This window comes from Antedon mediterranea, chromosome 4 (genome assembly GCF_964355755.1).
Source record: "Antedon mediterranea chromosome 4, ecAntMedi1.1, whole genome shotgun sequence".
NCBI lineage: Eukaryota > Metazoa > Echinodermata > Crinoidea > Comatulida > Antedonidae > Antedon > Antedon mediterranea.
Window position 1 is genome coordinate 21,798,038 of NC_092673.1, and position 25,578 is coordinate 21,823,615.

General features: G+C 34.4%; 1 protein-coding gene across 2 annotated transcripts in view; it reads right to left on the reverse strand.

Moving 5' to 3' along the window:
- Nucleotides 1-25,578, reverse strand: part of LOC140046905 (huntingtin-like) — a 39,448-nt gene that overhangs the window by 11,078 nt on the left and 2,792 nt on the right. Inside the window, exons 6-38 of one of the 2 annotated variants that reach the window (XM_072091652.1) lie at nucleotides 25,126-25,197; nucleotides 24,553-24,694; nucleotides 23,454-23,632; nucleotides 21,242-21,437; nucleotides 20,233-20,712; nucleotides 19,713-19,928; nucleotides 19,466-19,630; nucleotides 17,065-17,159; nucleotides 16,716-16,855; nucleotides 16,334-16,394; nucleotides 16,144-16,241; nucleotides 15,472-15,736; nucleotides 14,705-15,005; nucleotides 13,133-13,329; nucleotides 12,501-12,758; nucleotides 11,932-12,039; nucleotides 11,562-11,621; nucleotides 10,754-10,831; nucleotides 9,697-9,917; nucleotides 9,430-9,496; nucleotides 8,945-9,106; nucleotides 8,730-8,785; nucleotides 8,197-8,345; nucleotides 7,571-7,707; nucleotides 6,900-7,016; nucleotides 6,363-6,485; nucleotides 5,862-6,085; nucleotides 5,476-5,609; nucleotides 3,199-3,341; nucleotides 2,551-2,745; nucleotides 2,029-2,132; nucleotides 1,410-1,739; nucleotides 524-644 (exon numbers count right to left, since the gene is read on the reverse strand). In XM_072091652.1, coding sequence (XP_071947753.1) covers nucleotides 524-644; nucleotides 1,410-1,739; nucleotides 2,029-2,132; nucleotides 2,551-2,745; nucleotides 3,199-3,341; nucleotides 5,476-5,609; nucleotides 5,862-6,085; nucleotides 6,363-6,485; nucleotides 6,900-7,016; nucleotides 7,571-7,707; nucleotides 8,197-8,345; nucleotides 8,730-8,785; nucleotides 8,945-9,106; nucleotides 9,430-9,496; nucleotides 9,697-9,917; nucleotides 10,754-10,831; nucleotides 11,562-11,621; nucleotides 11,932-12,039; nucleotides 12,501-12,758; nucleotides 13,133-13,329; nucleotides 14,705-15,005; nucleotides 15,472-15,736; nucleotides 16,144-16,241; nucleotides 16,334-16,394; nucleotides 16,716-16,855; nucleotides 17,065-17,159; nucleotides 19,466-19,630; nucleotides 19,713-19,928; nucleotides 20,233-20,712; nucleotides 21,242-21,437; nucleotides 23,454-23,632; nucleotides 24,553-24,694; nucleotides 25,126-25,197 — 5,394 coding nt within the window. The remainder of the gene's footprint in view (nucleotides 1-523; nucleotides 645-1,409; nucleotides 1,740-2,028; nucleotides 2,133-2,550; nucleotides 2,746-3,198; nucleotides 3,342-5,475; nucleotides 5,610-5,861; nucleotides 6,086-6,362; nucleotides 6,486-6,899; nucleotides 7,017-7,570; nucleotides 7,708-8,196; nucleotides 8,346-8,729; nucleotides 8,786-8,944; nucleotides 9,107-9,429; nucleotides 9,497-9,696; nucleotides 9,918-10,753; nucleotides 10,832-11,561; nucleotides 11,622-11,931; nucleotides 12,040-12,500; nucleotides 12,759-13,132; nucleotides 13,330-14,704; nucleotides 15,006-15,471; nucleotides 15,737-16,143; nucleotides 16,242-16,333; nucleotides 16,395-16,715; nucleotides 16,856-17,064; nucleotides 17,160-19,465; nucleotides 19,631-19,712; nucleotides 19,929-20,232; nucleotides 20,713-21,241; nucleotides 21,438-23,453; nucleotides 23,633-24,552; nucleotides 24,695-25,125; nucleotides 25,198-25,578) is intronic. The other variant, XM_072091653.1, reaches the window with a different exon arrangement.

Genomic DNA, 25,578 nt, shown 5'->3' on the forward strand with positions numbered 1-25,578 from the left:
ACTTCCTAAATATAACTAAACCTAACCTCTAAATAATCTCTCTTTCACTATAAAGTAAAAAGAAGTTGCTCATGGGATTCGAAACCACATACGACTACACAGACGGTTCAACATAAAGCATTTGCATTAGCGAATTGAAGTTAGCTCAATTCTTGCATCAAATCTTATGGATAAATGACTAATGAATATTCATGTTTATTGTGTGACGTTTCATGAGGAGTCCCCAACTTATGTACGAAAAGAAATATTGCGAGCAGGCCGTCTGAACAGCTTTTTGTGTGTTTACATGTAAAACTAAATTTAACTTTGTATGCACCATACACTGTAAGCAACAACAAAAAATTTCCAAAGCTATAGCCAGTGGAGCAACTATGAAGTTTGCTCCTAAATGGAAGAAGAAGAAACAGAATTACTTAACTAACAGGAGGTACATAATTCAAATAGTTATGACACCACCTTGGAATGTCACATTTTCAACACATTAGAATTATAAAATAATGTAAAGTAGTATTGTATTACCTACCTTATTTGGAATTGTGTTTGATAGTGTAGGCAGGTCTACTTGTTGAGTCGTAACTTGTTGAGTTGACTCGTTTAATAGTCTACTTTTTAGTTTTGCCATCAGTGATGTCAATCTTGCATGCCTGTAAATTTTTTTTTAAATATCTAGTTACAAAACAGTTGATTGATGTGGAAAGAATGTCTTTTAATAAAGATTTAGAGTGATTTGCTAATATCGGAGAACAAAAACATAATAGGTTTGGTTTTACTGGAGTATGTAAATATAAATTGTTGAGAACATTCTTGTACAATATACATCAGAAATTAGAAACACAACATTAAAGTCCCATTACTTTTGTTTTTTTAGATCTAATTTAAGGTCACAAACTACATTTAATGTAAAAATAAATACTATATGGTTCGTCTTTAAACGGTTAAAAATGTGAAAATTAAGTTGATTCTAATAATTTAAGCGGCCCGCTATAAATGCCAAACATGCATTGCGCAGGGATTGATATTTTCGTTGTTCTTCTGTAATTCAGCCACTTATCAGTCGATCGAGAGGCCTAAACAAACGGAAGACTCGTAATTAATGCAGCAACGTCAGGATTATATTGTAACTAGCGTACAAACATGTTCGTACATTACTGCTGTTTCCAGCTAGGCCTAAAAAAATAAGCTAGGCTAGGCCTAAAGACCGTCCACGAGAGGACATTCACTGCAAGCTATCGAGGTAGTGCATTGTTTCTTTCTTTTTATCATAATTTACCTTAAACATACATCTAAGACAAGGAATGACCATGGTTTAATGTTTTTAAAGAAATATATGCATTATTTTTACAAAATGTCAAAAATTGTAGGGAATGGGTCTTTAATAACCTGAAGTTGTTTAACAATTAACACATTACCGTTGAGAGAGCCTTGTTTTCTTCATTAATTCTTGAAGCTTGTTAAGTTCTTCAATCGGCAGTTGGCTCTCACTAAGGTCAATGCCTTCCGCAAGTAACATCTCAACTCTCTGACAGGCAATCGTGTCACACGTCCTAGCTACAGACTTGTGGTGAGTTCTAAGGAACTTGTTGATGAGCAGAGAAAGAAGTTTGCCCGACTGGGTAAGGTGTATGGCTTCAATAGATTGTAGGGTTTTCTTTACAAGGTATGGGTTGTTATGATGTTTGAACTTCAGTTGTATTGCTTGGAGGAAAAGACCGCTCCCAGCTGCATTTCGATGAATAGCACTAAATGAAAATATCAATCAATTTCTCTTTATTTATCTCACAAAAAAAAACAGAACACATAACAAAAAATGAGTAAACAAGTTTAAAAAGATGAAAGGGACCTCAAGGAAACCCTAAGGTGATAGAAGGTCCACTAAAAAGTATATAGGTACATTTTAATTGGTCAGTGACATGCAGCAGCACCAATCATAACCCAATCATTGTAACACATTTTGTAACCGAGGATGTATGTAGTCAATAGAGAATATTAGAAAAATATGACTGTAACATAATATAACATAATTCTTACCTAATAAAATCATGTACTGGTGGCTCATGGGATAGCTCAAGAATGTCATTTACATGGTTGACTATTAGCCACGTCATTGGTTCAACGTCCTCTTGATTCTCACACTATTGTCAAGGTAACGAACAAAATATTAGGAACACACTAGTTATTATTGGTGTACATTGTAATGTTATACAGTATTAAAGTAGATGATTTAAGGAATGAGTAAAGTTTTTTACAATAACTGAAGATAAAGTCGGAAATATTTAGAAACATAGAGTTAACAACTTCCAACTGATGAATTGGGAAACCCATATATGGACATGATATCTACCATATTTGAGAATATCACTACCATATTTGGGCACATCACACTTGTTTTTGTCAAACTAGTTTGATAGTGTAAACAGAGCTTTAGACAACTTTTTGAAATAGACAAGATTAAGTCAAGGACCCACTTTCTACAAAACCCTAAACGAAAAGATTAATTAATTAATTAAATTAAAACATTAAATACACCAGTCTAATCACTAAAGAACTTACCACATAGTCACAGTACAGCACCAGACCACCTCTGCGGACAATCTCTGAATGGCAGTGAGCCTTCTGGTGATCCAAATCCATCTCAAGGTTGTCCATACTGCCAGAGGACAGTGATTTAGAGAGCGGCTGGCGTCGCTTTGTTTTTAATATTTCTGTCCACCACTCAGGCTCACTATAGTCGAGCAATAGGAGCACCTATATACAAGATTGGTAATAAATAGTTAGACTACATTTACATTATAATACACTGACTGACAATATGGAGCATTCGACTGACTACCAAACTATGTCATGTTAGTTCATTGTGTACATGCAGGAATAGTGAGACGAGGGGCAGGTTTGATGATTTTTCTGTGCAGGCGACAACCGACGACACATTGATTGACTTCACCTAGGTCGGTTGTCGGCCCTCGTAAAGCGAAAGCTCCCTAATACTGTAGTATACGGTACTACAGTTATAGTGAAAAATTGAAGGAACAAAGTATAGTACTGCAGTAAATTAATGTTGATATATCTCTTAAGCTTTGTCTACACTATCAAACTTGTGACAAAAAAATGTGATGTGCCCATATATGGACATGATGATGTCATATCACTACCATATCTGGGCACATCACATATTTTTTGATAGTGTAGACAGTACATTACCTTGCACCATTGCAGAACAATTGTTGGATGAAACATGACAAGACTTAAGAATATAGTGTTGAGATTGCTTAATGAATATTCTCCCTCAGAAGTTGCAGAGTGAATACATGTGATACATGCTGAACACACCTTGCGAAATGAACCTGTAAAACAAAAGAAGAATATTACAATATCTATATATATATATATATATATATATATATAAATCCAAAGGTAAATTACTGAAAATAATGACAATGCTGTTGCTGGATCTCAATGGAGATACAAAATAAAATAAGCAAAAAAAAAAGCTGAATCAAAATGAGAAAAACAGCTAGAAAAAAAAAAAATATATATATATATGTATATAAAATTCTACTGTCAAATTATAGAAACATTGCTCATATTCGGAACATGATCTTATCATCGCGTTGAGCATAGGTCGTCCGCGAAAGTTCCATATTTTTAGTTGTATGAAAAAATGTCTGGCAGGATTCGAACCTGCAACCTCTCGCTTAAAGGGTGAGTATCATACCACTAGACCATAGAGCCATATATGGTATTATCACAGATTTTCACCCACCAGATACATTCTCTCATACAACAAATGCCCTCACAATCAGTGGAGGCTTAACTAGTGAGAATAAATTCCAACAATATAAAATTCCCCTATATACATCATGCTACCAGTATCCAGCTAGACATAGATTCATGACTTTTTTTTTTTTTTTTTTTTTTTATTATTTATTGCCAAAAACCAGTTACAAACAAACAAAACACAGAAACTAAGGGAGTAGGCAGGAACCTAAAAGTGAACCTAATCACTATAACAAGAGTTCAGGTTCCGTACTCCCAAAGTAACAACAATGATATAAAATAAACTATATAAAAATATTTAAAAAACAAATAGACGAATCAACAGTGTCAATATAAAATAAACGGATAAAATACATAATAGTCGATTCAACAAAGTCAATATAAAACATGTGATTTAAGTGAATTTAAAAATATTTGAAAACTGTCTAAAATTAAAGAATTTTTAATCATTTCCGGTAATTCTTCCCACAACCTAGGGAATATATTAATAACGGAATGATGAAGACAATTGGTTCGAGCATAGTGATGAATGAACTTAAGTGTATCAAGGTGACGGCCATTAACAACTAAAGATTGACGAACACTACTTCAATCAACCGTTCCAATAAGTGATTTACAAACAAAGGATAACAGAAGATAATTTCTTCGATTAGATAGTGTAGGCCAATTTAGCTTAGTGAGACGTTCCTCGTATTCCATTTCACCTCTTGTTTGTTTAAGGACAAGCCTAGTAGCCCTTCGCTGGACTGCCTCAATACGTTCTGTAAGTTTTTTGGTTCGAGGCAACCACGCTGGGACACCATATTCAAGGATGGGGACAATGAGAGCTTTATAGAGTGAGAAAATAGCTGAAGGGGATGATCCTCCTGCAATACTAGTAATAAAACCCAACATTCGATTTGAACGAGAAATAATTAAGTTTACATGGTCATCCCAAGTAAGTTCACTATTAATCGTGACCCCCAGATGACAATGACTAGATACGGATTTAATAGGCAAGTCATTTATACGATAAACAGGTCTATACTCTTTCCTTGATCTTGTAATGTGGAGAACCTTGGTTTTATTTAAGTTAAGCTCCATTTCATTTAGATCACACCAAGAGGAAAGCCTGATCAGATCGCACTGAAGAACAACTTCATCGTCTACAGTAAATATATTTCTATAAATTATCGTGTCATCGGCAAACAATGCACATGGAGAAATAATAGATGAGGGAAGGTCATTTATAAATAAGTTAAAAATAAGGGGTCCAAGTACGCTGCCCTGTGGTATGCCAGAGGTAACTGGGGATGATGGGCTAATGGATCCTTGATACAAGACTCTTTGGGAACGTCCCAAAAGAAATGACTTGATCCATTTCCAGACATTGCCTCTGATATTAAAGTGGCTAGCCAGCTCATTTAAAATAATATGGTGAGGCAGTTTATCAAACGCTTTGGCATAGTCGAGAAAGATAACATCAATTCTGGGGGCTTTCTCACTCTTTACATACATACAATCTTTGAGCTAACTATCTCGCTATTAAAACAGATTTAAAAAAACAGAAATGTGTTTTTAAGGGAGAAAAAGAATTTGAGATATTTTGGACCTCAAAAAAATTGGCAAAGTTTCTAAAAGAGTCAGGTATTGGGAGAGCTAAATCTATTTCACTTTGGGCAACTAAAGCAAAAGTACACATACTTTCTTATGTTCACTCACCAGATTTGAACATATGTGTAATGTAAAGAAGAAAATGTGATAACTGTTGACTCAGAAACTGATAGTCAGTAGCTGACGCACTTGCCTCCTTCTGCACACGCTCAGCGGTGATACCAATCACCTGTAGAAGGAATCTGAAAAAAAAGCAAGTACAATTTCTATTTCACATTCGGGAGTGTGCTCTGTTAAAGCAAATATTGCCTCTTGTTTGATTGAGGCGAAAGTGTCCTCTTTATAAGGGCATCAAAAAAGAGGGGATCTACTGGAAATCAACTTGTTACATAAGTTGCTTTGAAAGAATCATAAAAAATACAACATAGTGTTTCTCATTCTTTTTTGAAAAACAACATTGATAAATATATAAACCCAATAGCATTACTAATTACCGTGCAAAATTCACATCAGTTGCCATGATTGGTTGACTTTGACCTTTAACCTCACTTTGATAGTCTGCTGCCTCTTCTATTACTTGAGGTGATGCTACAAGATTTATGTTCAGCCTGAGGTCACTGAGGCGTGACAAGACGACCTCCTCTTTAGATTGTGAGATGAGTATGTTTATGATAGCTAAGACCATGGCCAACCAACGCTGCATATTGGTTAGAGAAGCCTATAAACAAGATGATTAATTGATAATACAATTTTATATATAAATCCAAAGGCAAATTACTAAAAAAATGACAATGCTGTGGGTATCAGTGGAGATATAACATAAAATAAGCAAAAAGCTAAATCAAGTAAAACTTTTGGGCAACACTAGTCCTTAATCAGTGAAAGTGAGAGTACTTGATATGATCAAATAATATATGGGTAGTTTAAACAATTGTTTGCAACAATAACAAAATAACAAAGCTCAACTCAAAGAAAATAAACAAAATAAAACTTACAAAATTTGGTGGCTGAACCATGAGTGTTTTGAGTAGAATATCAACAGGCCTGAGAGCTGAAGGAGCTACTGCTGCTAGCAACTGGTGAAGAGAATCAAGGGCTTTCTGTGAGTCCAAGTTCATCTGTAACAAAAAGAGGAATATTTATAAATAAAAGAGCTGCATAGGCAGGGTAGATAGAAAACTCAATATATAATTAATTAATACGTAATGTTAATTTCCTGCTTTATAAGCAACTATTTCTGCATATTACCCCATAGGCGTGTTTGTTTAACTATGTCATTTGTTTGTTAACATCTTATATTGGCTGATTTTTTTATTATGTAATTTTTTGACTGATATATGTTATCCTTTGTTACTATTTTCTTCACCTGATTATGGGCTATGCCTAAAACATGTAGTGTTAATGTAGTAGTGTAGTGTCATATTGGGGAAGTTTTAACTTTTTTGATATTGAAGTATTTATATATACGTATTGTAAGCTTTGTAGAAGTTTCAATTCAATTCACTTAGGTAAAATTAAAGAATAGTTATTACCTGTTGTTTTGCTAGCAGTGGCAAGATAATGTCAATTGATTGTCTTGATAGCCTTTTCCATTTCTCCTCATTCTCCTTGTGAGCTTGCTGTAGGACTGCTAACAACATATCTAACACCTGACAAAAATAAATAATTATTAAAAAGGATGTTGGCTAGACGTATGGTTTCAATCGTATCACAGTTCTTTACTTCGTTTTTGCTCTTTTTCTTTATCCCTCTCAAACCACCTCATCTCTCATATCCTTGATTTCTTTTGTCTCCAAAGTAGCGTGGTAGATTTATTATCAACAGCATGTCAATATGTTAATTAGCGAGCGAGTAAGTGGCCGAGGAACCATGATTACGTAGCAATAACATCGGCAAGGATTTGAGGCTCACTCCCTCAATGGTTCTGGCGGAATAACAAGTCTTCTCGAATAAGCACTATAAACCGTAGGTCCAGTGTACACACATCTAGCTCATGTGCACTTTAAGGAGCCTAGGACGTCTTTTGAGACGAGTAGGGGGTTACACCGGTATACTAGATCCACAGCCACTGATCATAACTGGGCCCTCTGGGAGACCAGTCTTTGACTGAAGAGGTCACCCAGTATAAATAGATAATAAATATAATACAATACACAAAGAAAATTAAAGATACTTCTTGTAGGCCAAACAACTAGGTTCTTACCTGATGGAATTGAATGAGTCTTGTGAGCATGTACACCACAACCTCTCTTTGAGTTTCCAAGTCTTTAGCACTTTCTGACTTACTGGAACTCCTCAAGACAAACAGATCATGTACTAATGGTTGAAGAGCTGGTACAGCTGCAAATAAAAAAGAATCAAAGACATGATATGGGTTGAACCACTGTATAAAGTTATATTTATTTATTATCACTTTTTAAGAATCGATTGAAGATACATAGAAATGCCTGTATTTAGTATCAGCTAGCTGGCAAGACTGGCAAGTACCAGTGGCCGATCCAGGATGGTGAAATCAAGAGCTGAGCTTAATTTGATGTCTTATCTTTTGCATTACACCCACCTTGGATCTGCTCCTGAGTACTCATGCCTTCTCAATTTTATTCTTTCCCATTGATTTTATTTCATTTCATACAAATCCAACAGCAAGTAATCTGCCAATCACAACTCATAAAACATAATGTGTATATAAACCAAGTCTCATTTGAGGCTTAGAGATTGGAGTAGAAAGAGTGGGATACGACCCTGGCAATGGTCAGGATTTAAACCTGGAGTATTGAAACGCAAGCCTGTTCAACAGCTTACAAATGTGCTTAGTACTGTAGTATTTACCATGTGTCGTAGCCTTCTGTCCACTAGCCATTATGCCATCACACAACTGAATTATCTTAGGCATCGTAATGATGTTCTTGCTGTGATAACGTTCATATGATAGGAGCACCAGAAAGTAGAAAATGTGAGGGATCAACGTCTCATAATCTCTGAAAAAGAAAACAAAATGAATTACTCCACTATTGGCATAGGTTAGAGGTTTTCTAGTGTGGGTCCAAATGTAATTTTAAAATATTAATAGATAGAGCCTAGTGCTATAACTTATGGTGGGAAAGGGCTAATACCATTTGGATTTTAAGAACTTTAAATCTCTACAAAAATAAATAAAACAATTATTTAGTATTAGCTTTTCTGGTGAAATACACAGGCTGTATTTAGAACCACTGGTATATAGGTAGGTTATGAAAGGTGGTTTTGGATACCTTAACTTCACACTATCCTTACAGTACATAGCCGAAATTGTGGTAATTAAAAAAACATTGTAATTTTTAAACATAGATGATTTGAGATATATAATCAAATGTTTTACTTACTTTATTTGACCTTCTTCTAAATGTTCAAACTGTTTGATGACAAAATTTATGAAAATCTACAAAATAAAAATATATAAAAACTGATATATCATAATCATCTGATGTAAAATATAATCTGCATTTCATTGCATGCTAAACAGACCTGAATTTTTATGAAATGCTATTAACACATTTTCACAAGAAACTCAGTATGTCTCAAGCCTTATGGTACTAACCTGATCAGCATCTAGTAGACAATAGTTAACTCTAAGTTGAACCAGCTGGGCTAACAAGTGCAGAACTTGTTGTTGAAGGCCTAGGCAGCTGGTCATCGTGTACTGTTTCAGTGCCTTTATTACAAGAGGTTCAAACAAGCGAATGTATCCATGTAATGAAGTCTGATATAAAAATAGGTTGTCAAATAATATTGATATATTGTTATTATTTATTTATACTGGGTGACCTCTTCAGTCGAAGACTGGTCTCCCAGGCGGCCCAGTTATGATCAATGGTTGTGATGTACTAGTACACCGGGGTAACCCCTACTTTTCTCAAAAGATGTACTAGGCTCTTTAAAGTGCACATGAACTAAATGTGTACATTGGACCTATGGTTTATAGTCCTTATCCGAGAAGACTTGATCTACCACCAGAACCATGGAGTGAGTGAGGCTAGGGTTATTAACTATGATATATATATTAATATTCTTATAAATACTAACTTTTTCTTTTGATCCAGCCTTCTGTTGTTTCTTATCTCCAACCTTAGCCTTCACCCATCCAAACCATCTAAACATAAAAACAAAATAAGCACACAATAATTAATATTTAATCATTGCTTTTATCTTTATTGTAAATATTTATTATTTATTTATTAAGGGTGCTTATTAGCTTAAAGATCTGTGCTACATGCATCCCCCATGTACATACTTGTGGGTGGCATTGCGTATGTGAAAAATAAACTTGTAAGTATACTACCCAGTACTTACCCCGCATTATCAGAGTCTATATCTGATGTCTGATCAGCTTTCTGACTGACAGAGGACAAGAACTGAGAGTACTGTGTGTATGGTACAGTGAAGCAATCCTGATATAGGCCTGGCTTAATGTTACAAGTTAACCTGGTTGCTTTGCTTGGCCGTTTTGCTATCTGTTGTAACACTGGGTCTGGTTGACTGATAAGATTGGTGGAAAATAATGCTTTTAACAGCTGTGAAATATACACACATTTAATAGAATATGTCTTTTTAATCTTAAATCTAAAATTTGCTGGAAAAAACAGTGGCTCAGTCTCAATTGATAATACCAGGGAATAGTGAAATTACACTCTTCCCTGATAATACAAAATCCAATTAAAAAAACATAGAAAAAATTAAGCTTACAGAAAATACTATTTTAAGATCATGTCAAAATTACTGTACTGCAGTTACTACAGTAACAATATTTGTTATTGCAATAATGTATTATTTTGGTTTGTTTCAATGTAGAAGTTTATGAAGAAATCACAGCATAAACAGTTAATGCCGTAAAGCTCTGTCTACACTATCAAACTTTATGTGACAAAACAATGTGATGTGCCCATATATGGACATGATGATGTCATGATATCACTACCATATTTGGGGATATCACTACCATATTGGGGTACATCACACTTTTTTTGTCAAACTAGTTTGATAGTGTTTCTTCTTCTTGGCTTTGCTTCGGGAACGAAGATTTTATGAAGGGGTTTGTCCACGTCTGTCTAGGTAATGTAAACCAAGCTTAACTGCAGTAAATAACAATTTTGACATGGACCCTCACCAGGAGGAGATACCACTACTATATAAGGTACATCACACTTTTTTTGTAAAACTAGTTTGATAATGTAAACCAAGGTTGAATGCAGTAACCAAGACTAAATAAACATAATGCACTCAAATGACAAGCAGCCTTTAGCTGTCACAACATTTCAATTAAGCTTCTTGTTATGTGATGTTTTCAAGTTTGGTTTCTGGAAAATTGTATGGTACAACAATTGTTTATCTATAACTTGCAAGCATTTACCTGTTCCACACACAGTATTGTGGCTGTAGGTTCGAGTGATGTAGCTGACTTGAGGTAACCTAAAAGTTCTTCTGTGTACTGTATACAAAAAAACATTAGTGTTAACATTCTTATATTATGAAACTCAGATTTGTACACAAAATTGAAAGTAATTAATACATAAAATATAGTTCTCTTAGAGCTGGCTAGGCAAATCAAATAAAATCAAATAAAATCAAGTAAAATAACAACGAAGAGAGAAGAATGACCATCAATGCTACCCTTCACAGAATACAATTTTAATTATTAATGGTAAAGAGGTGATGATGATAATGATGATGACTATGATGATGATATAATAACCATGAAAACAACATATTTAAAGAAATTATCAAAGAAAAACAGTTATGCTGACAAAATTAAAATCATCCTTTTTTTAACAGCTACAGTAGCTAACAACATTTTTCATTTTTAAAACAAGTGAAAAGTCACTACCTGCTATTTTGTACACAAATTCGCTATAATTTAAAATGTACTACCTGTACTGCATTTTACACAAATAACAATTATTTTCCAAAAATGTATTTATAAAATTATATATACAAACTTTTCATAAAAAAATTATTTTTGTGAACATTAATTTCTTTACTATTTTAATAATCGCACTCAAATCTAATAAAAACAGATGCAATAAAATGCAATTGGCTGAAATTGAAATAAAATTGTAAGCAAAATCAAACCAACATGCAGTGATCACAATAAAAATCACCATGCCATTACCCAAAAAAAAACACATGCAAATTAGATTGCTATGGCAACAGACGGGTACCTTAAATAACCAGGATGAGTCGACATCGAAATCCCAGAGAGCATAACAACCCTTTCCTGCCTAACAACGGAAAACAGACAATGCATGGTTCGTTTAAAAAAAATAAAAATACTGTAATACACAGATTAAAAAACATCTGCAGAGACAGACACACGGTTTTGGTTTTTCTTGGTAAAACTAAACCTACTAAAATTAGCTGAAAATATGACAGATGTAAATAAAAAAATCAACATAAATAAAAATCTTAGCAATTATGGATTAGAAATAACTTAAAAAGGTTCATATTTTATTATACACCAAATTCAGGATAATATACATTATAATATTACAAACATTAGATGAAATGCTACTTTTTATGAATATTCATTACCTTTCCTACTTCATGTAGAGAAGCCATTTCTAGCAGTTGTGAAAATGTGTCTAGGCACGTTTTCAGTAATGAACAAAACTTTTCTCTTTTCCGTAATTCCAATGATACCTAAAGAGAAACATATACTTCCTATAAATAAATGGCTTCATCCAAATCAAATACTAAATCAAAAGTTCATTAAAATGACAATAAGACTTATATACAGTTAACTCTCCTAATACTGGACTTTCTGAAAACCAGAAACTCTCCCAATACCAGACTTTTCTTGAATCCAGTATTGGCAGAGTTAACTGTATAAGAGATGGTAATACAGCCTGCTACAGCGCCTGAACTATTCCATTTTTCTTTTGAGGGGTGTGCATATTGGAATAATGGCATATAGAGTTGCATTTTAATGTAATTATTTAATACTTTATAATACTGTATGAGCAAATTTTATGTAAGACATTGTTTTTGTAGTAATCACACCATATAATTCAGAATACCCTGTAAAATTTACCTACACACTAGACATAACGTAACGGTTTTTTATGTTTATGACTAAACTTAAAATATTCTACAACACTTACTCTGTAGGTACCATATGCACCCTTCAATATATCAAACAATTTCATGTAGTGTGGCAGTTGATAGCAAGCTCCAAATAGCACTTTCAAGTTCTTTTTATCCTCTGCACCGTCTGGCTTGTCACCTTTCAACTCTTTACCTTGCAGTTTAGCTGGGCTAGATGTTGGAGTACCTTGGTCCAAGGCATCTTTATCCTTACCCTTTGCCTTGCGTCTGATTGGGCTTAAGGAGGGCCCAGATGGTAAAGTTGGTAGAGCCGTCTTTAAAGAAAATAAATGACATTAATGATAGACATTATATATTCTGAATCTAAATCTTTGTCTACAATATCAAACTAGTTTGACAAGAAAAGTGTGATGTACCTCTAAATATGGTAGTGATATGCCCAAACATGGTAGCGATATGACCATCATGTCCATTTATAGGCACATCACATTTTTTGTCACATAAAGTTTGATAGTGTAGACAGAGCTATACACATAGAAATATGTATAGATAACAAATTATATTTATTTATTCATTAAACAGTATTAAACTTTAGGGAGTAAAAACTATAAAAAAATAAACTATAATATTATACATTTGCATTAAAATTCCTGAAATAAATTAAAATAATAAATAATTAAATAACCACCTGTGATTTTGGTGGTCCTGGTTGTGTACCCTCAATAATATTACTGCATATATTTAATACTCTAACAATATGCTGTAATAGTTGATCTGCCAGGGGAACAAGTAGTCTATTCTGCAGGCTAGGCCAGCTTGTTTGATCCTTAGCTGATGCCGGCTTAGGCTTAGACGTCGTTGCCTTCAGACAGTGAAATGCAGCACCTTAAACAAGATTTAAATTTATCATTTATTGAAACATACATATTAATAAGGGCTCATATCAACTTTATTTTACTGCAGTTACTGGTGTAACTATCTTTATAAAATAGGATAATGTTTGTTTCAATGTACAACTTTATGCGACAATTACTGCAATAGACAGTGTAAAAAAATGCTAAAAATTGTATAAAAAGGTTAAAGAGTAAACAAAATATTTACTGCAGTAAATGCAGTATAAATAGTTTGACATTGTTTAGATTCCCCAAAATGTATCAATCACAAAATTGAGCTAATGTATAAAATGACATTTTTTAGATCTGACAACCAAGACTCTTCCATGCAGTGTATATATAACTTTTATTCAATTCAATATCTATATGTAAAATCTTGTGGTCAAAGGTCAAATTGCTAGTTACAAATTACATTAAAATGAAACATGCACTAAGACAAAGATAAAAAAGTCAGAGAAAAGAGTCTGAGAGGAGGGTATCCCATGTTAAACTCTAGTTGCGGTTAATGAGGTTAAAAAGAGTCTAAGAGGAGGGTATCCCATGCTAAACTCTAGTTGCGGTTAATGAGGTTAAAAAGAGTCTGAGAGGAGGGTATCCCATGCTAAACTCTAGTTGCGGTTAATGAGGTTAAAAAGAGTCTAAGAGGAGGGTATCCCATGCTAAACTCTAGTTGCGGTTAATGAGGTTAAAAAGAGTCTGAGAGGAGGGTATCCCATGCTAAACTCTAGTTGCGGTTAATGAGGTTAAAAAGAGTCTGAGAGGAGGGTATCCCATTCTAAACTCTAGTTGCGGTTAATGAGGTTAAAAAGAGTCTGAGAGGAGGGTATCCCATGCTAAACTCTAGTTGCGGTTAATGAGGTTAAAAAGAGTCTGAGAGGAGGGTATCCCATGCTAAACTCTAGTTGCGGTTAATGAGGTTAAAAAGAGTCTGAGAGGAGGGTATCCCATGCTAAACTCTAGTTGCGGTTAATGAGGTTAAAAAGAGTCTGAGAAGAGGGTATCCCATGCTAAACTCTAGTTGCGGTTAATGAGGTTAAAAAGAGTCTAAGAGGAGGGTATCCCATGCTAAACTCTAGTTGCGGTTAATGAGGTTAAAAAGAGTCTGAGAGGAGGGTATCCCATGCTAAACTCTAGTTGCGGTTAATGAGGTTAAAAAGAGTCTGAGAGGAGGGTATCCCATGCTAAACTCTAGTTGCGGTTAATGAGGTTAAAAAGAGTCTAAGAGGAGGGTATCCCATGCTAAACTCTAGTTGCGGTTAATGAGGTTAAAAAGAGTCTAAGAGGAGGGTATCCCATGCTAAACTCTAGTTGCGGTTAATGAGGTTAATATAAACTAAGATTCAAACATAACATATTTTTGTATTCACCTGAGAGTATGTTGCCAGCTAACAGCAAGATATCTTGATGAGACTTGAGGTCAAGCATTTGCAGTGAAGAGGTCAAGTTTGAAAGAATTATGGGTAATGGTCCACAGCCTGCACTAATACTAAGTTTCTCAAAGTCAAGACTTCTTCCTAAACTATCGCTCCATGATCGGCCACGTTCTTTCTGCTGTTTTAAACTGTCAGCCTTCGGGATTCTAGAGATGCTTCCGCAATTCCACGCTCCAGCATAATAAATGACAGGGTACTTAATGGACAGTTTTTTAAGAGCCTCAATACAACCATACTGCAAAAGTAAACATAAAAAGATAATAATAACAATTGTATTAAAATCTATCATTACTTGTTTAATCAATCAATCGTTCGAATTATATAGCGCCATTCCAACATGGCACTGCAAACAATTTCAGAAAATGTGAGTTTTGAGTAGTGACTTGAATGATGTTTGTTTAATGTTCAAAGGTAGGTGGTTCCAGAGCCTAGGTCCAGCAATACTGAAACTATGTTTGCTCCTTGAAATGTCCAGTAGAACCTGATGAACAGTAGATCTTAGTTCTCACTTTCTCTCCTTGAATGTCAATAATTCTGCCAATTAACTCCCAGTAGTATACGTATGAAACGCCATGTGTGCCAAAACTCCGTCTAGTTCCTCAGTTGAGGAAATTTGGATTAGGACTATAATATATAGATAATATTATATTTAATTATATTATAACTTGAGGAAATTTTAAATAATACAATAATGGACTTACAGACAAATTTCTAGATGTTGAATTATTCATGAGGCCCATTATAGAATCTACAACTCTGGATAAGTTGGAATCAATTCCTGACGCATGAGTAGACGGGTCATGGCAATACAGCGAAATATCCTGCATCGCGATCGTTGGTGCTCGTACATATACAGTTGCCTCATTAAACACCGGGTCAAGGTATTCGCTGTTGAGGTCGCGTGCGATGATAGAAATTGAATCTGGATCAGTGAAATCTCTTGCAAAGTATAATTTTGGTATCAATCTTTATGAAAAATGTAAAAAAAAAGACAGTTACACAAAACTGTTTGGTACTTAATTTTATAAAAAAAAAAGATAAACAGAGTGTAATTTTTAATCAACAAGATAACCAGCTTATTTTTAATAAACAAACATATTTGCATTGCTAATGTTTAAAGTTATCATTAAAAGAACAGAATTATGGACCAAAACTCTTTATAAAAAGAACATACTGTAGGGAACCCTCTTAGGAAACATTCCCTTTGTTAAATCATAGTTTTATCATAGAAAATACTAAATAGTTTAGATGAGTTTAAAACAAATGTTATTTTTATTATTATTGCTTACTTACAACCATTGTTATTAAGTGTTTTGTGACGCATTTTTGTTTTTCTATTGAAAATTTAAAAAATGACGAAAAAGATGACTTACGTGACAAGGGCATTAGCACTGGATGTCCTCACTCGATGATCTTCACTCCCAAGATAATGAAACAGGACATCAAGAAATTTAGATTGCAGATTTAAAGGCTAAACAAAAAATGTTCCAATATTTTTAATTTACTTTAATAATTGTTTATTTAATTGATTATTTATTAACTACATTTTGAAAATATAGTTACCTTGAATTTACAACTGGTGTTAATAGATGCTCCATATGTCATCTCTATAAAATGAAGTTTTCTATAAACAAGAGAGAAATGTAAAATAATTTCAACAAAAAGAATAATTAGCAAAAATTTAATTTGAAACTATAACGGATCATGTTAAAATTATTTTTCTGCATTCAATGCATTAACTACAATCTATTAGTTTATAGTATATCACTACAGTGTAAACAGAAAAAGCTTGCTAAATAATTACAGCAGCATAACAGTAGTTACTGCAGTAAGTGCAGTTGAATAATTTTAACATGGTCCCTAAAGTTAATATATTAAAGCCCCACATGCAACATTTTAAATCAATCAACATTATTCAATAATTTAATAATATAAAGATACTCACCTAAAATCAAGGCAGCCGATGAGATCAAATAGTTCAACTAACACAAGCCAGTAACTATTGTTTCCCACAGGTAAAAGGTCAAGGGTTAGATTCAGGGTTAGAACTCCATGTGAGCTATTGCACATCGTTGGCAGAACAGACTTTAAAAATACAAAGTAAAAAGATTAGACTTCTTTTGCAATAGAAATGGTATGTAGACATTTTGATTGTAAGGTGGGTTGTCATTTTGCACACATGTAAAAAGGTCAATGTCAGGTCAGAACTCTATGTCACTTGGATTAAAAGGTAATTCAAAGCGGAATGACCTAATACTACAATAGATTCTCTTTCTTTTAAAATTAGATTTTACCTTAATAGTTTGACAAGTTCCTCTAACTGCCACAGATGATTCATCTGTTAAAACCGACGACATTGCGTTTAGAAGATTCTCAAGAAAGATAGGTTCTATTGTAAAAATAAAGAGAATTCAAGATTTGAGTTAGCTATTACGTCATGTTAATTCATTGTAAGCATAACATTTGGACTCCTACTGTAGCTCTGAATTCTTGTGTTGTTTTCAAGTCCAATCAATGACTGACCATCACAGGTTGTTACAAATAAAAAGCTCACTATTGGACAGTTAAACCTGACACAGTATCATTCCATATCTCCTTTTCATAATGTGTATACAAACAGCCGATTCTCGGTACTGTATCTATTTCCCAAAGTATCATAGGAATATTTGGTAATACAACATCACATGTGTTTCACATGTATCTAGTAGTAACCTAACCCTTAACCTAACCTTACATGATACAGGCACTACATGTGATGCTGTATTACCAAATATTCTTATGATACCTCGGAAATAGATAGTATGTAGAGATACAGCACTGGGAATCGGGTGATATAAATGTGTAGCGTTAAGGTTAATCTCTTGATTCAGAATTCAATTTTTTTTAAAGAAACACACAAATAAACTAGAAAGCCACTCCGAGAGGGCATACCTCCGCCTACTGTAAAATTCTCCTACATAAAATTTCTCTGGTAAAAACAATATATATATATATTTGTGTGTGTCTTAATGCTGTTTGTGATTTAGGCTAATTTCATTACAAGCATGTGTATGCGAGTTTGGTGTAATGGTTATGTAAGCCTTTCAATTAAAAATAGCTTCAGTTGACTAAATAGAAAAGCAACGCGAAAATCAAACGAGTGAATTTGAAAAGAAATAGGTTTTTTAAACTACTCGCATCAAAAAACGTGCAAATTAAATCAAATTATGTTTTAAAATTACAAATCACAAATTATAACTCTTTCCTCTTGTTCAAAAATGAAGTTTTTTGGACAAGTAGTTCTCGAGAAAATGCAATTTCAGTTTACTTGTTACTTTAAGACTGCTCGCCGGCTTTTGAAAAATTCTATCCTATCTTTTAACACTAGCAGGTCTAAACAAGTATACTATAAAGTGGTCCAGAATTGGGACTGTGGTCCCAAATGGTCTCAAAATTTAATGGAATGGTCCTTGACCACATATCTATCTGTCTATTCATTTTGGTAAAGATCTTGTAATTACTTTTTGAGTAATCCTGCTAACAAACAAATGAAAGCACTCAGAAACTGAGTGAAGTACTTGGCAAAATATATCCACTGACTCTGAGCATGTTGAAAGATAACATTTTTTTTGCTTTAGGTATTAGCTTTACATTGTTAAAATCCTGCTGGGGGTTAATAATTTGTTTAAATAATTTTTTGATACAAACAACTCCAGCATTGCAACAATGACCTTTCTAAAATCAAGATTGACCAGAATAATGATCGAGGAGTGTCTTGAAGCTGTGCCGATTTGCGGCGCCTCTGCCTTAACCGATGTAGTAAGCTTAACCGCTTGACTAGTCGACTAATGTTTTGGTCCATATCAAAGAATATGTCCATGTTAAAAAAAAGACAGAATGCATGCTGTTTAATATATCGTACGGAAGATAAGCTTTTGAGACATGACCAATATATCATCAGTTTTCCTGAAAATTAATAGGCATGTTCTGTAAGTATATATACCTATGTACAGAATGAAATGAGGAAGGACACACGCAAGTACAGTACTAAAAAAACAAATTATCAACTAACAATAGTTTAATTTGAATAACAATAGAACAGCAACGCGAAAAACAAATGGGTGAATTTGAAAAGAAATAAGTTTTTTAAAACTACTCGTATCAAAAAACCTGTACATTAAATCAAATTATGTTTTACAAATTACAAATCACAATTTATAACTCTTGCCTCTTGTACAAAAATGATGTTTTTTGGACAAGTAGTTCTCGAGAAAATGCAATTTCAGTACACTTGTTACTTTAAGACTGCTCGCCGGCTTTTAAAAATTGTCTCCTATCTTTTAACACTAGCTGGTCTGAAAATAATATCATTTTTGTTATTTGTGAAGTTATTAATAAACCAATTTTGTTGATTTTCAATAGGCATGGTCTGAAAGTATATACCTATCTACACCCAAAAATTCAGAAAGATAACTTGAAAACTGTAGGCGCTATCGTGCTAACAAACAAACAAACATACAAACATACAAACAAACAAAGTGAATACTATACTTGGCAAAATTCTTTTTGCCAAGTAACAAACAGACAAACAGACAAACACACGCGATCGATTACATATACCTCCTTGGCGGAGGTAAATAAACATAACACCATAAAATATCAGCTACAAAAATGTAAAATATACAGCTTTAATTCCCACTATTGACAATTACTAACCTGTTTTGTACAAAGAGCATTGTTCACAGCTCCAGAGGTCAAAATTACCGCCTGACCGCAAGAGGGCGCTATTAATCACATTACCAAGCAACATGGTAGTTTGAGACTTCAACTGAGGATCTGAATGTTTTACAAACATGGCTACATCTCGTAATAACTGATCCCCTACAAAAAAAATAAAAGTGATTCAAACATATTTAAAAATTTACATAAATATAGTTTTTTAACAAGTAAATATAAAAAATACCTTCTTTGCCCTCTACTTCTTTGTATAACTTAATGAAAAACAGAGTTGGGTGAAGTTTAAGAATTGCGGCAACACATCCAAGACTTAAAGATTTGACACTTATCCTAGATTGACGATCCGATACCAAACCACCTTTGTAGCCCAGTAGAAGGAATGAGGACGACAGTAGACGAACACAGTGCAACAATGGTATTTCATCATCATCCGTGTAATCACCTGTTAAAATGGTTTATAATCTTTAGTAAGTTAATTTAACGTTAATTAAAACCTTACATTTATTTATTATATATTGTAAATAGTTTATATAATCTGTAGTTCTGTTTAATTTATGGTTATGTATATTACTTGTGATGATAAGAGTGTTCTGTTCATTTAATGTTTATGTATTAATGTTGATTTCATTGGAAATTAAAAGAATATAACATTTAGGTATAAATTATCTAAACAGAACTAAATAATAATTTAAAGATATACATTATGTTGGTTCAATTTTACAAATGATAAATTTGTATCAACTCACCAATGTCACCAGAGGTCCTCTCAGAAGTTTCTTGTCCACCTTGTTCTCCAACATCCTCGAAGTCATCATCCTCTGTCGTGTGCAATAAACCTTCAAGACTACCTCGTCTTTCCAGTTCATCATTGTCCTCCTGTTCCTCTACAGTTACCGACCTAAACCGATCTGCCAGGTCATCGGCGCCATCTTCACTCTGCGCTACATCCTCATCCACGTCTCCAATGACCATATTTGAATACTCATCTTCAGCATCATTAAAGAGTACTTGAGATTCGTAACTAAACGTTGCAGATTCAGAATCTGGTGCGGGACTGTTCGGTATGGAACCTGAAGTGGGTGTTCCCGGTATCAAGGTTAAGTCTAGGCCTACACTTACTGGTGATGATATATCACCCATAAGTGTACTTGGTGTTGAGTGGGTTGGCGGTTCAATAGTGTCATCTAAAGATGCTTCTTGTGGTACATTACTACCTCCCACAGGTTCTAAGTACAGCAAGAGAAAATAAAAAACATTGAAACATTGGTTTATAGATATTGTCATTTATCCAGGCAGTATCAAATAATAATAAAATAAATCTAGTAACAGCGACATTTCACGACCTGTCCAGGTCATGTCTTTGATCTGATGACATAACGTGAAACGTTGCTGTTATTATAAACAAGTACCTGTACGTCCAGTTCACTAGATTTATTATATAATAATTGAAAGGGAAAGGGAGACACCCATAACAATAGTTAATTCTCTTTCTAAATAAAATCAATTTAATGGAAAGTGAAACAACTAGTGTTTAATGTATAAATCTTCTCACTTAAGTGTGATTTGAGAATTACATACTGCAATCTATTGAGAGAACAAAAATATTAGAGGAGACCACTACTGCCAAAAGTTGATATTTAATCACATGATCATTTAATAGTACACACTATTGAACAACATGTGACCCACAATTGTCCAATAAAATGACAGAAATGTATTTAGGTGTTGTTAAATAATCTGTTGGATTCACTTTACCTTGTTCTTCTTGTTCATCAGGTGTTGTCCTTCCCTTATCTTCAAATATTGTTTTCTTTGGGATCCCACCTTTACAAAAGAGTACAGTAAGTAGTTCTGGCGGAGGAGTACGTAGGAGCTGTTGTAAGGTTTCCAGGGTTGCTGTTATGACATTGTGATCTGAATGCGTAGTACAGTGCAGTAGAAATTCATATATCTGTAAAAACAAAGTATAGTGATATTAGTACAGTGCAGGAATTCATATACTGTAAAGGGCTAGTGTTGCCCGAAAGCTCTGGCTGTTTACTTTAGTTTTTTGCTTATTTTATTTTGTATCTCCATTGAGATCCAGCCACTGATACCAACAGCATTGTCATTTTGTATCTCCATTGAGATCCAGCCACTGATACCCACAGCATTGTCATTTTGTATCTCCATTGAGATCCTGCCACTGATACCCACAGCATTGTCATTTTGTATCTCCATTGAGATCCAGCCACTGATACCCACAGCATTGTCATTTTGTATCTCCATTGAGATCCAGCCACTGATACCAACAGCATTGTCATTTTGTATCTCCATTGAGATCCAGCCACTGATACCCACAGCATTGTCATTTTGTATCTCCATTGAGATCCAGCCACTGATACCCACAGCATTGTCATTTTGTATCTCCATTGAGATCCAGCCACTGATACCAACAGCATTGTCATTTTGTATCTCCATTGAGATCCAGCCACTGATACCCACAGCATTGTCATTTTGTATCTCCATTGAGATCCAGCCACTGATACCCACAGCATTGTCATTTTGTATCTCCATTGAGATCCAGCCACTGATACCCACAGCATTGTCATTTTGTATCTCCATTGAGATCCAGCCACTGATACCCACAGCATTGTCATTTTGTATCTCCATTGAGATCCAGCCACTGATACCCACAGCATTGTCATTTTGTATCTCCATTGAGATCCAGCCACTGATACCCACAGCATTGTCATTTTGTATCTCCATTGAGATCCAGCCACTGATACCCACAGCATTGTCATTTTGTATCTCCATTGAGATCCAGCCACTGATACCCACAGCATTGTCATTTTGTATCTCCATTGAGATCCAGCCACTGATACCCACAGCATTGTCATTTTGTATCTCCATTGAGATCCAGCCACTGATACCCACAGCATTGTCATTTTGTATCTCCATTGAGATCCAGCCACTGATACCCACAGCATTGTCATTTTGTATCTCCATTGAGATCCAGCCACTGATACCCACAGCATTGTCATTTTGTATCTCCATTGAGATCCAGCCACTGATACCCACAGCATTGTCATTTTGTATCTCCATTGAGATCCAGCCACTGATACCCACAGCATTGTCATTTTGTATCTCCATTGAGATCCAGCCACTGATACCCACAGCATTGTCATTTTGTATCTCCATTGAGATCCAGCCACTGATACCCACAGCATTGTCATTTTGTATCTCCATTGAGATCCAGCCACTGATACCCACAGCATTGTCATTTTGTATCTCCATTGAGATCCAGCCACTGATACCCACAGCATTGTCATTTTGTATCTCCATTGAGATCCAGCCACTGATACCCACAGCATTGTCATTTTGTATCTCCATTGAGATCCAGCCACTGATACCCACAGCATTGTCATTTTGTATCTCCATTGAGATCCAGCCACTGATACCCACAGCATTGTCATTTTGTATCTCCATTGAGATCCAGCCACTGATACCCACAGCATTGTCATTTTGTATCTCCATTGAGATCCAGCCACTGATACCCACAGCATTGTCATTTTGTATCTCCATTGAGATCCAGCCACTGATACCCACAGCATTTTCATTTTGTATCTCCATTGAGATCCAGCCACTGATACCAACAGCATTGTCATTTTGTATCTCCATTGAGATCCAGCCACTGATACCCACAGCATTGTCATTTTTCAGTAATTTGCCTTTAGATTTAAATATATCTATATATCTGGGTTTCGAATCTCGGTTGGGGCAACTTTTTCTTATTCTCACAGATTTCAGTATACCATTTCAGTTTAGAATTTATTGTGTTTATATATATAAATTTCTCAAATGACAAATTATGATTAGTTGTTCATTGAGTTTGACAATTTACATAATACAGTAAAAGACAAGACATTTTGTATGCATGTATTAAAAAACAAATATATTAAATCATTTTTTATTTCAAACAACCAACCTGTATTAATTGATTGATAGAAACATGTTTCTCTTCTTCTTGTCTCATCTTGCCAAAACTTCCTTTCATACTGTGATCGCGATCGTCTTTGCTACTCAAATGTGGTATAATATGCCGCAAAGTAAGGAGGACACCAAGCAACATATGTACCCCTTGTTCCTTTACTGGAATAACAAACTCTATAAAAAAACACAACATAAATAAATTAATTTCATTTCCATTCATTTAATCATCAACAAACATATATTCTTTCAATTTCAATACAAAATAAAATGAAGATTAATAATTAATTAAAAAGGCCAAAAAAGTAAAAAGTTAGAACAGAAAACAAAAACACAATATGAAATAAATTAATTTAATTTCCATTCATTTAATCAACTAAACATTTATTCTTTTAGCTTCAATACAACACAAAACAAAATTAAGATTACTAATGAATTGAAAAGGCAAAGGCCAAAAAACAGTTAACAGAAAACATTCTAGGCCAGCCTAAAGAAACGAATATTATTTGAACTATGGAATTTCTTTGAGATGGTTTTAAGTTTGTAATAAACATAAGCAGTGGAGCACTGTTGTTAAAAACATACTAGGTAAGATTGAGCCAAGTATAGAGATATGATAGCGTACTATAATAATAATATCTCTTTTGGTCAAGTCACACTATACTAGTAGAGCACTATTATACAGAACTAGAATATATATAGTATAAATCTGGTCATGCTTTTTTTCCTGTGAGTGAGTGGCAAGGCGGGTAAGACAGTGGAAACATAATTACATAGCCATAACATCAGCAAGGGTTCAAGGCTCACTCGCTCTATGGTTCTGGTAGTAGAACAAGTCTTCTCGGATAAGGACTATAAACCATAGGTCCAGTGTACACACATTGCTCATGTGCACTTTAAAGAAACTAGTACATCTTTTGAGACGAGTAGGGGGTTACGTCGGTGTACTAGTTCACAAACCAAGTCACTGTTGTGGACAGTTGTAATGTCGCCGTAATTGGCTGTCGGTGACACGATGGGACGCTTAGGGGAGAAGAATGTTGTTTTTAATTTTTCTTATTGAATACAAAGAATAGGAATGATTGAATATTACTTACTGAGTAAAACTTGGATTAGGATTGAGAAATGAAGAGATGGTTTCCTACCATGCTGGCAAATAAGCATCAAACATGCTGCTGCTGTCCTCCTAGTGGCAGCAGACGGTTTGTGTAAGTTAGGATAAAACACTTTCATCAAGTCCTGGGAAGAAAAATGATTTAAAGAATTTCTACAGCCTATTTAAAGATTTAACATCATGTTAAATATAAGAAAATGAATGCGATTTTAGGTCTAATACCCTTTTCACATCTGCATTGTTACAACTTGTAACTATAGTTGTAACCACTACCAATTTGTTACATACGTTTTCATACTATTATTGTATATACACGAACCATGAGAAATCTCGGGAGAAAGAAAAGTTGCCCGCTATTTGATTACTATGATTGGTCAGTTTAATACCAGGACAAAACATGCGCACGCAATAACAACTCAGGGCATCTCTGAACAAAAACAGGTCTCTCATCGGTGTGTTTTTCTCCCGAGATTTCACAATGGAAAATTTTCTTCACACTATGCAAATTTGGTTACAAGTTGTAACTTTTTGCACGTGTAAAAAGAGTGTTACTTACCTTCACTTCAGTATCTGTAAGGAAACAACCAAGAACAGGAAGAACCTTATGCATGAAGCTAGCAAGGGTTTCCTTAAAAATAAAACCACGAAACTACATGTTAAAACAAAATACGCAGCAATAAACACACAACAACATACAAGCCCACAAAGTAGAATACATACAATGGTTTTAATGGCCTAATATTTGTCAACTCATTAAACAACTTCTCATTATCAAACACTTGAACTTATCATCTCAATATTCTACACAGAATAAAAAAATGATGCATCAAGGAATACGTGAACATCACATTGATCAACATGCTAGGCTAACCAACTGCTTGAAGGAGTTGGTGGATATAATTTATTATATAACACCTAAACAAATTCCTGTCATTTTATTGGACGATTGTGGGTCACATGACCTGCAATAGTATGCACGTATAATCTCTCAACTCATGAATAAGACAAC